At 35.0% G+C, this 12,779-nt stretch overlaps 1 protein-coding gene across 1 annotated transcript; it reads right to left on the bottom strand.

Annotated features, from left to right (window-relative positions):
• Nucleotides 1-1,089: 1,089 nt before the first annotated feature.
• Nucleotides 1,090-11,424, bottom strand: LOC128237619 (uncharacterized). The gene is made up of 9 exons (XM_052953207.1): nucleotides 11,263-11,424; nucleotides 10,591-10,735; nucleotides 10,091-10,153; nucleotides 9,316-9,461; nucleotides 8,271-8,378; nucleotides 7,529-7,684; nucleotides 6,558-6,722; nucleotides 5,799-6,035; nucleotides 1,090-1,218 (listed from the first exon to the last, which is right to left on the bottom strand). The coding sequence occupies exons 1-9, from the start codon at nucleotides 11,422-11,424 to the stop codon at nucleotides 1,090-1,092; spliced, it is 1,311 nt and encodes a 436-aa protein (XP_052809167.1).
• Between the last annotated feature and the right edge of the window lie 1,355 nt (nucleotides 11,425-12,779).

The raw sequence follows: 12,779 nt of genomic DNA, 5'->3' as shown, positions 1-12,779 counted from the left end.
TCCAGGGATTAAACAATTACAACTGTAAATAAGAATGATGTACCAGCATTAGTATATAATACCAAAATATATTCAATTCTCAAAAATAATATAGTATTCGACGGAAGTGGATTGAATTTGCTAGGCAAATGATATCAAAATCCACTTGCCATTACGTACTAAAATACATCCTACATGGAAATAATGGCTCTTATTGCTCTAAGCAGAATATGGACAATATATTTTGCAGTATATTTTGCTTGCAGATATATCAAGCATTCTTAATGAATACATATATTCACAATTTCAAAAAAAACACCACACAAAATGTAAAAAGTATCACAAGTTACTTCAATTGATTAAATTTCACTTCTCCTTTCGCTTCATAATAATAAATAAGTATCCCATGAATATAACATATATCATTCCAGGAGAAAATGATTCAAAATGAAAAACAATTGAGACATAAATGCAGAAAACCATAATTCTACATGTATCATAATGAAAACAAAATCACCATTTTGTACAAATGGCAAAACAAATTCAGCATGATTCAATATCCAAGAAAACATCAGCACCATCATTGGTATGAATTAAGCAGACAAATCAGCACTTATGTCTGTACTATTTAACAAAGTTAACATAAATAATAGTACTATTTTGTGTAAAATAACCAAAGGGATGCACTTTGTCAAAAACAACCAAGGGAGGTTACCCTTCTCCCTTAAGATGCTCAAGGGAAATAACTTCTTACACTCAAGATGCTTGTAAAAATATCATGTTTTCTTTTGATAATCCATTGCAGGTTGTATAAAGGGAGGTTATCTTTTTCACACTGTGTTCCAAAGGTAATGGGTTGCATATCCTTCAACACCTTAGCCCAAATAGTCCGAAGGAAGGGAATTTTTCTCACACAATATTCATAAGGTCTTTGGTTGCCAATCCTTCAACGGCTAAGCCAAAAAGTGACCCAATAATGGTAACCTTTGTCACAGAAGCTTATCAAGAAAATGAAAATGGGTTGGAAGTCTTTCAAACCCAAAAGAGAACCACAAATGTCCAATGAATGCCATTTTTCTCACTGACAAACTTGTGGGACCCAATGTCTATTTACACAAGTGTGCCCTCGCATTCAAACACATCATTCTCCTCCTCTGGCCACAGGTTGATCGCCGTCAGGACGGAGTGGTGCTTACTGATGCCATGGTAACTGTGGTGGGCAAACTTTGTCCTTGCTCCCTGAATTGACCAATTAGATAGCAATTATAGTCAACAATCACTATTATGAATAGAAATGTATGACAATGCAAACTATCATTTTTTTACAAATCATTAAATCCACGATTTATTATGAATATTTTTGGTATACAAAAATGTAACCAAGAGATGAATAGGGCATTTGTTTAGTATTAAGAAATCTGTATCTCCATAACAAGGAACAAGGGAAGATATTAATTCTATACATTTATGTACCAGGCAATAAATAAAGCAGTTCTTAGATTCAAGAATTTCTTAGCTTTAAGAATCTCAACGGTGTAACAAAGCTCAAAGCACTGTTTAAAAACTTGTGCTTCACTTTGGACGCTATTCGTTGCCAAAAGTCCAGACGTGTATGTGTGTATTTTAGGTTTGTAACATTGATGATTTACCAATTTACATTTTACAACCGCCAACTCATCGATTGTACACATTTTACATTTTACACTGCACATTTTCATTTTTCATTGTACCAATTGGAGTTTTATTCACGTTGCATCTATTCAACAGACGTCATTCTGTGAAAGTCTCATGCCGAGTTTTACATTGCGGTGTGTAGAAGACAGATTTCAGTTCGTAGTTCTACAAAGTACATTGTATGGTGGTGACTTTTCATTTGCAGTTGAACATGTTTACGAGATGAATTTAATTTTATTTATAGATAGCTCCACCTAACCATGTCTTAACTCCGCCTTAACCATGTCTTAACTCCTCCTTACGTCTTACGGAAATTTCCGCTATCACTCGCCTCTATTTAAACCAATTATGGATATTATTTTAGGTTTGTAACATTGATGATTTACCAATTTACATTTTACAACCGCCAACTCATCGATTGTACACATTTTACATTTTACACTGCACATTTTCATTTTTCATTGTACCAATTGGAGTTTTATTCACGTTGCATCTATTCAACAGACGTCATTCTGTGAAAGTCTCATGCCGAGTTTTACATTGCGGTGTGTAGAAGACAGATTTCAGTTCGTAGTTCTACAAAGTACATTGTATGGTGGTGACTTTTCATTTGCAGTTGAACATGTTTACGAGATGAATTTAATTTTATTTATAGATAGCTCCACTTAACCATGTCTTAACTCCGCCTTAACCATGTCTTAACTCCTCCTTACGTCTTACGGAAATTTCCGCTATCACTCGCCTCTATTTAAACCAATTATGGATATTTTGGACCATAGACATTGGGAACCTTATTATGGACATTACGAATCATCTATATTATGACATTATGGACTATGATTTGGAAACAGGATGGATTATAAATTATTTCATGTCGAATAAAATAATATATGATATAACAACATGTTTTTGTCTATATAATAGTAATTAATACGCACATATGACATGAAATGAGATGTATGCAAAATGATACTTGACTCAAACACAACAAAATGTAAGTCATTAGCATTAAATTATACTTCAAGAATGAAAAGTCCCATTGTCTTATTTTTCTTTTAAAGCTGTACTCTCACAGATTGACCGTGTTGACAACTATTTTTATTTTGGAATTAGCCAATTTTTGCGTAAATGTCTGAATACCAGTTGTATAAGACTGCTGACAAAAGATCAGATACAGTTTTTCAGTTTTACGTTCGCAAATTGATGTTTTATGGCTAAAAGTGATACTACAGTAAACGTTTTAAGAAAAAATGAAAAATGTCGGCAGTTTTCCAAACAATTTAAATCTGTTTTAGTGTGAGTAATCTTATTATTTGTATAGAAAGCATTGCTGCCAAAATCAGCCGAGTCTGGGACAAAAAAAAGGTTGTCAAAACTGTCAATCTGTGAGAGTGCAGCTTTAAATTACTATAAACACTATTTCAAATTCGACCATTAGAGGACACTTTCTTGCCTTTTTGCAATGTTTAAGATTGCAAGTAATATTAGATAATTTAAAATTTACGAAGATAAAAATCTAAAATTTCATTAAGTTGAAATTATTCACTAAGATGCCCCAGAGGTTTCTTACCTGGTAGCTGGAACTGTATGGATAAAATACACTTAGATTACAACTTCATATAACTCGTACATTATACTGTAACGAATATTATTTTATAGGTAATTAATAAAGTATTTTAATGATGAAGTCAATTTATTGCTAATAAACAATTATTACTTGCTGCTACCTTTTATACCCTACCCACACTCAACAGTCAGGGCTTTTTTTCACAATTAGGTGAAGCGGACCTAGCCCTTTTGGAGGGGAAAAATCGCACATTTGTTTTTCTAATCTAAGACTCACGATATCTATTTTTTCATGTTCTTGAAATCCCCCACTTGATTGTTATGGTTCACAGTGGCAGATCCCGTAATTCATAACTGGGGGACACAAGTGGGTTGGAGGGCTGTTCTTCCATCCACATGGATATTTTGTTTTAATGATGTATTGAAATTACACGTTTACACCATACATGCTTATTAAGATAGTAAATGTATAACATCAGACAAAACTAGGTGGATATCATTATGATGTCCATCAAAAGTTTCGTGGGTTTGCTGGAGTAGGTTTTGAACAGGGACTTGCGTTAGAGGGGTGTTAGTTAGGGGTACAACTTTTTGGACATGATCCCTCGAGTGGGCATGACATCAATATGTTTAAAATGTGGGAAGTGGGGTTTAGGGGTACTCCCCCTAGAATATTTTAAATATTTTTAGTCTGAATTGGTGCATTATGGCGTAATTAAGTATTTTTTTCTGAGAAATATTGACAAAAAATAACCTTTAAGTTTACTTGCGGGCCAACTGGGGGGGGGGACACAGGCCCTACAGCTCCCCCCCCCCACTGAACGACCCGCCCATGGTCCACTTGTAAATACAATAAATGGACAATTTTTGCTTGCTTGGGTATATAAGTAAAAAAACAACTGTAAAAAAACAACTGACAGTGGCAGTATAAATCTGGGTCCGTGAGCCCAGCTCAGATACACCCAACTGCAATTGACTAAATAATATGGTGATTTATAACCCATTTAGGAACATTGATCGTCAAAATAAAATAAAAGATGAAGTTAATTTTAGTTTTTATTGTGAAATAAAGAGAGAGTACTCAGACTTACAACGGGGAATTTACAGGCGGAAGGCAAAGATGTTATCTCCCTTTCTTGATTCGAGGGAAATAAACGATCTGATTCATTAGCTCCGCCCATTCACCTTCGTTTCTTCCGGTGACATTTACCATATAAGCTATAGGCGAAATCGTCTATCCTTGTAATTCTGAACTTGTCAATTGACTTTTGTAAACCTGGACTTGTTGGACTGCAAATGTTCATTTTACGAATGCGAGTGTCAACTGTAGGATTGCAGTTTTACATATGCATGATTCGGCTTTCTAAATTACATCATCATCTTGTTAAAGGCAAGTTATACGATCTATGTTTTAGTGAGTTTATACAGGGTCGATATGACAAATATACATTTTGACGACTATAATGACAAATGACAAATCAATACGGAAAAACTGACGAATAGAAACAACAAATAGCATGTCTACATTGACAAATGTAAGAGATATTTAGTACGATTAAGAAGCACATTGTGTGAAGTACACGTCTGGACTTTTGGCAACGAATAGCCTCCATTACTTCACTGCTAATTGCTGATTCATATAAGGCATCCAGTGTGCAAACAGGTTTTATTGTGCCTCTGGCTGAAAACTCGTTACAGATAAAGTTATAGAAGTTAGTATTTTCCTTCTTGATTTCAACTGAAATCAAAGTTAACGAAGAATGAGCTATTTTGCCAATCTTTCAAGGCAATAAAAGCTCCTTTGTAATATTAGTTTCTGTATATTTTTACATTGCTTTCCATACACATAAAACCCTATCAAACAATATTAAAATCCATGAATCCCAACTTCGCATGATTGTAGAGCAAAGGGACTGTACACCAGATTGGCACCAAAAAAAGTTTTTTTCTGTAATGAATCTCAGGACAATTCTTTAATAGAATGTGTTACGCTTTGATATCATAATTGTAAAAAAAGTACCAAAATGAAAAAATAAATTGTGTCCGAGACCGGGTTCGAACACGTGTCGCCTAAACGAGTGGTTTATTTAAGCTATATACCTAACTTGGTAATGTCACATGATAACATCGACTAGCCAATCACGCATAAGGAATGAATTCTACTAGGTAGACATACCCAGTAAACTTTTTTAATGGAAAAATACGAAATAACTGCTAAACTTAAATAAATTGTAAACTATCTGGTACTTCAGTTAGTAAGTTTCAATGCATTGTACACATAAATACCAAGCTTATGTCAGTTTTCGACAATTTTCTTTTTTTCTTGCAAATTGGTCATCTGGTGCACAGTTGCTTTAATGACATCAATGAAGATATAAAGTATTTCAGATAGTATTAATAGATATTATATCAAACGACCAGTAAGATACTTAACTTTGGAAAATGATCTAAGTTAGGAAATGACATAAGATGTTTCATGAATACCACCCCAGATTCCTTAAATACAGAGCATAAATTATTGTTCAAATAGAGGATTACAAATACATTTTGCTCAAGTACACCACTGATAAACTGATTACCTGAAACTTGGATTTGCCAAGCTTGCTGAGGGATTTGCGGATCATGCGCACACACTCATCGAGATCCTTCTCAGTATACTTGGTGTAGTGAACAAAGGATGGGTTCCACAGTTCTGCGCAGGCCAGAAGCCCTCGAGCAACATAGATTGCGCTGGCAGCCAGCATGGAAGGGCAGAAATGGACGTAGCTCAGCTCGGTCAATGTTAGGTCAAGTAGAAATACAGACATGCTCTCAATCTGTGAATCAAAGAAATAAATATTAATCTAGGAGTAAATGCAATAAGGGTTAAAAGGGTGCAATATATGTTTACACTTAATAGATGCAAAAAAAATCCTTTTATTTTTAATGCATTTTAACGTTCAACTCATTTGACTTAAATGATCAAAACAAAAACATATGATTTGTGTACAATTAAAAGATATATGCCATTTTAAATAGGCTGGCAATTAATTTCCAAGTTAAAACAGTTTTGTATTTCAAATTTGTAATTTTAACCAGTTTCTAGTAGTAGTACAATGTTGACAAGAAGTATAAAAGATTAACCAATATTAGAAATACTTTTGAAAAGTAGTAAGAACGTCACTACAGTCTATTGAAATAAATAGTTGTTAAGCAAAATATGACCACAAGTCTATTAAGTGCAATTCAAGATCATTCAGAATAATTCTTTATGAAAGTTGATTGGTGAGTTTGTTTGCTGGAAATTTAGGTGTTATATATTCAATGAACAACATTTCAAACAAAGAATGTCCACTTACCAGATGTTTATTCTCGCAGTCATTGACCATGAGAAACCTCTCCACAAATACGATGGGGCCAGGCATGTTCAGGTCAAAGTCCAGTTTACGCAACATACAGCGCTCCATCTTTAACACCTGGTCTGGAACATATGTGTCATCTGTCAGCCGACACAGGTCCACAATCTGGTGAACAAAGGGCAACAATATTCAACTCAAACATTTAAAGTTTGGTGATATGAAGTTGACATGATGTAGCTGTGTGCCTCTTACTTAAATAGATTGAAGGTTTAATCTCAACCAGGGACACATTGGGCCCAATGATCAGAACTTTATTAAAATGACAATGTCATCATTACGGCATTAACTTTCAAATCTTTTCTGTTATAGCATTTTAATGGATACATTTGTGATCTGCAGTATTTTTAACAAGATATGAGATAACTGTACTTGTTTTATTTAAATATACCGTACAATGTATAAGCATATCACCAACTATTTCACATTTAAACTAGAAACGCGGCAATGCAACAAAACTAAGTTTTTAATATAGGCAATTTTTAGTAACAGTGACCTTGACCATGACCCCATCCTCCTCAAAAGCAATTATACGATAGCTCTTAACAAAATCTACCTACACACCAATTTTCATTGCTATCCATTAATTCAAATTTTGTGGAAGGAAACCAATGTTTGACGCCAGGCCATCTTCCCACCTAGCGACATACCAATTTTAATAACCTGGTTTTCATTGAACAGTTGCTGTTTACCTCACTGTTTACATAAACATAGTTCTGAACAATTGGCTCATTGTATTAATCCAAATGAGATGATGCTCCAGAAAAATGATGGCTGTCCTCAGAGTAAGACCTTTATCATTAAGAGAGAAGGAATGCCTATTTAAAAAGATTATTACAATGCCAAGTAAACACTATCAGTAAAATTTGAGGAACAATTATTATCAAAGATATAAAATTAACAAAAGCACCTACATCCGGGGGGAACCTCTCATAGTATTTAGCAGCAAGAAGCAGGGCGGTGATTCCGACTAGCTGGACAACGTTGAGAAGCACCCTCTGCTTTGCCAAGAACTTGTCAATCAGGTTGGCACACAAGTGCAAGGTGAACTGAGACAACTCCTGGTGATTCTGCATGAAATTGTAACATTATAACACTTAATAACTCAATGATACCTATATCTAAATCAAGTACATTAAACTGTATGATGGGGTACAATAGTCCACACAAGAGTGAGACACTTCATTTTAGAGCTTTCATATTTGAAATCTTTAACAGTATGATCAATAAAACGTTACAGAATTATTTGTTTTAAATAAGCCTATTTATCAATCATTACAATGGCAGTCACTGTGAACACTCAGTAAGACGAGCATGGCCGAAGGGGCAAACAGCCATCTGTTCTTCTCAGTTGGTTTCAAGTTAAAATCTCTCTTAAGCCAATGTTTAAGATTTTGCATGAAGCCATAAGCAAATCCAAAGTTATGAAAAACCATATTTCTACAAAAGCAGAACTGGGAGTACTTAAAACCATCCCAGGGGCGGTATTCAATATAATACTTGTCCTTAGAGATATACCTCTGTGATTCAGTACAGTCTATTGGCCAGTTATTTTTACAGCTAAATAAAGTTACAGTTATATCTAAGTTGGCTATTCAATACAGCCCTACCTAACACCAGCTTAAGCTATACATAAAGCAACAGTATTTCACAAACCTGTACTTGGATGAGCCAGTCCATGAGGACAGTCCTTACATGCGGAGTCACTTCTCTATTCTTCTCCAGCAAGAAGTTACTCGGGAATATAGATCGACGTTCCACCGCCTGAAAGTCACACATGTAATATTCAGGCCTTCTAAGAACTTGGAACATCTATCGGTCCGGACCCGACTAATAGTGAAATGTAGACAATGGTGAAGCACAATTTTTACTTGTCCTAGACTTAGCTGCAACACATGCCAATCCTCATGTGTTATATATCTGCATGTTTGTAAAGGGGCATAACTCAATATGGGATTAATAAAGTGGTTGAAATTGGCACTAGCCTAAATCAAAATCCTGATTTCTGTTTTCAGGCTAGTAGAACATTTAGATATTGCTTTTATTTATATAGAGTGGTGCTAATTTCTTTTCTTAAGTAACACTAATATGCCTTTGTATAATTGATGCATATGGCATGTCATGCAAATTATGACATAAATAAAAGTTGTTCATTTATATGAATCTAAGACCTCAAGTTAGAGTGTGACAATTAATGGATATGGTAGAAGTCTGAAAACAGTCAAAGCTACCCATGATGTATACTTAAAATACTCAAAAAAGTCCTAAGCGTATCCATCTGTTCAGCTTGCCATTGTTAGCAACAAAACTCTGCTAAGAGTCAATAAGTGACAATCTTAAACTACTGCGGGTCAGGTACCGGTAAATACTCAATGATGTCCTGAGCATATGTCTGTTCAGCCGGCCATTAATTGCAACAAAACTCTGCTAAGAGTCAATAAGTGAAAGGCTTAAACTACTGCAGGTCAGGTACCGGTAAATACTCAATGATGTCCTGAGCATATGTCTGTTCAGCCGGCCATTAATTGCAACAAAACTCTGCTAAGAGTCAATAAGTGAAAGGCTTAAACTACTGCAGGTCAGGTACCGGTAAATACTCAATGATGTCCTGAGCATATGTCTGTTCAGCCGGCCATTAATTGCAACAAAACTCTGCTAAGAGTCAATAAGTGAAAGGCTTAAACTACTGCAGGTCAGGTACCTGTAAATATTCAATGATGTCCTGAGCATATACGGAGCTCTTCAGTGGATCATTCATGGCATCAATGTCCTGAACATGAATCGGCTTCTTCGTCATCTTGTTACGAATCATCACCAGCGGCGAATCCACATCCATAGGGGACATGTCTGTGAGTAGAGGGGTATAAATTTAAGTCATTGACCAATACTATTGACACAATTCCCTACTGACACATCAACCCAGGGGTCTCACTGAGGTTCAATCCCCAGTTTCACCACTAAAAATACAATTGTCTTCCTGAGGAGGGACATTTAAAGAGGGTCCCAATTATGACAGTGCTATACACTTTCGCACATTAAAGAACTTAAGAAGCCGAGACTAACCAGGGTAACATTTTGTCAGTACACTATGACCCACCAAAGGAGCTGAAGCCGATCATGGATAGGTGTCCTAAAATAAACATAAAGAGAGAGGACCCCTCCACACAATTGACTTACCAAATTGATTCATGTTTAATGTCAGGCTCCAAAATCAAAGCCGCAAACTTGCAGATGCTTTATTCAGTCACTAAATTGTATAAATATTTAATTTCTGTGTGTTCAAGGCAATCTTGATTTAAAGCAGCTGCCAACAAATATAATGTCAGACAGACTGACAAGTCACATGATAACCAGGGCCAAAAAGCATTTTGTTAAAGAAAGTAGGTAATTATCGAGGGTGGTCATAATCAGGTTAAAGCGTCATTGTATCAATAGTTATTGACACCAGTGAAGTTAATTCAACAGACATTTCTTACCGTGAGCAACATGATCTGGCACATCAACTGTGAACTTCTTCTCAGCGACAGATTTCTTCCGACCTGTGATTGTATGACATACCATTTCTATTAACCATTCTCAATGAATTTTTGCACTCTGCTTTAATAGAGGCCAAGAGAATTAGATACAAATAAAAAGGACTGTCAGCTTCTATTTTTATTTACAGGTGACAAAGAGATAACCACTGCAATGGCCCTAAATTATAATGATTACAAATTATTATAGCAAAATGTTCAGTAAGGCTCAGGGTATAAGTCCTAACATTTGAAATCCCTGCACTGCTCTTTAGATTTAATACATGTTTTCAATCAGCTAAAGTAGTATGAAGGCATTATTATGTCCCCGGAACCATGAAACCATAAAATGTGCAATTCTAAGTATAAAAAATTAGAAATACTTGTTCAATTTTAGAAAGGAAATACATATTTTGTATGTCCATTAAAGCAACTCAGGGACTAAAATTTAATAGTTGTAGTACCTGCAGCTGGTTTAAAGAAGACCTTGCTGTGTGTTCGAACCAGAGGGACTTTCTTGGCTTCCTTAGGTTTGCCACTGACTGAATCCATGCGAATCTTGTTAATGTAGCCGCCATTACTCTCCAGACGAAGCCCCTTCCTAGGCTGCTGTAAATAGCAAGCGAGTAACAGAGCCATCAAAAATGAAATTCTTTCAACAAAAACAACAAATGCATGCCACAACAAATGTTTGTGGGGCTCCGTCATTTTCAAAGCCTTAACTATGGGCCAATAAGTTATACAAATGCCTACAGCCAAGGTTAAAAAAAATTGACATGACTAGTTGCTCACAAAACACAGGCTTATGATGACAATACCTAGACATTTATTTCCATAAAAAACAGAATGATGAAGCTAAAAAAACCTAACTTAGAGAACCTAACAAATTCAATTATAATATGGCTTAAAAGACTGTCACAGACTCTTGATAGCTGTTTGTTACAATTTCCCCATCATATTAATTAAACTTGACATTTATTTGACAAAATCAAATAACATTTTCCATCAGAAAAGATTTTGTACAGCCACAATGACCTGAATCTGTTTGATATTCTCGTTATATTTAAATGTATTAAATATTGGAAAAAATTAACACTAATGAAATAGAAACAAGTCTTGTGAAACCTCATACTCACAACTGGATTTTGGGGGTCAACAGGATTAGGCTTGTATTTGAAGTTAGCCATTGCCTCCTGAGCCAGAATGTTGTGCTTGCGAACGGCCAGTTTCTCTGTAGGGACATTTTTGTTGTCGTTCTGCCTCATCAGAATCATACGGCCTGCTGCAATGTGCGCCATCCCGTCCCCTGTTTGTGTCCCCTCTTACAGACTGTTACAACACAACAGAGGGATGATTATTTGGGAGTTTGTTGCATAAATCCATGATTACAAAGGGTGAGAAGAGTGGTCTAGTGGTATAGGTGTCTGCCTCTCACCCAAGAGAATGTTGGTTCGATCCCCATCAGGTGTGCTTTCTCACGGCCTCTCAAAATGGTCTCCAGTATCAGTTTCTACCTAGGAAACAGGCTCGAGTGTGATTCTATTAAGCTTAGTATCAGCTTTCGTCACAATCAAGCTAAAAGAAATTAGTATGAAGTAAAATAATACACGTTCCTTCTCTTTTTTATGTTGGTTTATGCAGTTTTTCAAAAAGAATGTTTGAAATATGGAACTCGAGCAGATATCGGTTTATACAGTGGTAATTTACCTTTGAAGGATTTAAGATAAACATTGGCAAAGTCTGGAAGTATTTAATATTTTGAAAGTCAAATTAAGAAACTATAAACTGGTCTGATTGCAGCCAGACAAGAAAAAATAGCTATCATGAGCTGAACCCTGGCTGTTGAAGCCGAAGTCATAAAAGGAATATATAAATGCTAACCGAATTACCTACATTTTATTTTCATTTTCAAAATATTACTCAAGTTGATAAAAAGGCAATGCATGATTTTGTTTGTATGCATTTTGCAAAATACATATAGTTTTATATAATCCTAAAACAATTCAACATTTTATGGGTATTTTTGTCTTTTTCAAAGCGTGTAATACATAGTAAAAATTATAATGTGTTCTTAATTAAAATTAAATGAAGATTAATTGATTCTATAATGTCAAATCGTGTTGAAAATAACAAAACAAACACTTGTTAAAAACAATTGCCTTGAAAAAAAATATGTCCTAAAACAGTGACATGTCCAATTACCCTATATCCACTTTTTAAAGCTTTAAATTACACATTTGATCACAATATTTATAGCAAATGTGGTCTTATATCATCTCAACATTTAAAGTTATCACATTAACAAACATAACCATTAGTTTAGCATATATCTTGCAAGTAATTTGTAACTTTTGGCGCTAATGTTACATTTTAGAGGATGATTTTTGGATAAAAAAAGGGGAAAAAAGGGGAAAAAATAAGAAATAATGTATTTTTTCTACTTTAAGTGTGATTAATTAGTTCACGGAAAAATGCAGCAAAACCACAAAGACACAGATCTAGCTGTCGGTGATAAAATTGATTGATGGAAACTTTTGGCGCTATTGTTACATTTTAGGGGAAGATTTTTGGATAAAAAAGGGTAAAAAATAGGAAATAATGTATTTTTTCTACTTTAAGTGTGATTAATTAGTTCACAGAAAAATGCAGCAAA

This window comes from Mya arenaria, chromosome 6 (assembly GCF_026914265.1).
Source record: "Mya arenaria isolate MELC-2E11 chromosome 6, ASM2691426v1".
Classification (NCBI taxonomy): domain Eukaryota; kingdom Metazoa; phylum Mollusca; class Bivalvia; order Myida; family Myidae; genus Mya; species Mya arenaria.
This window is presented reverse-complemented; position numbering and strand designations above follow the sequence as displayed.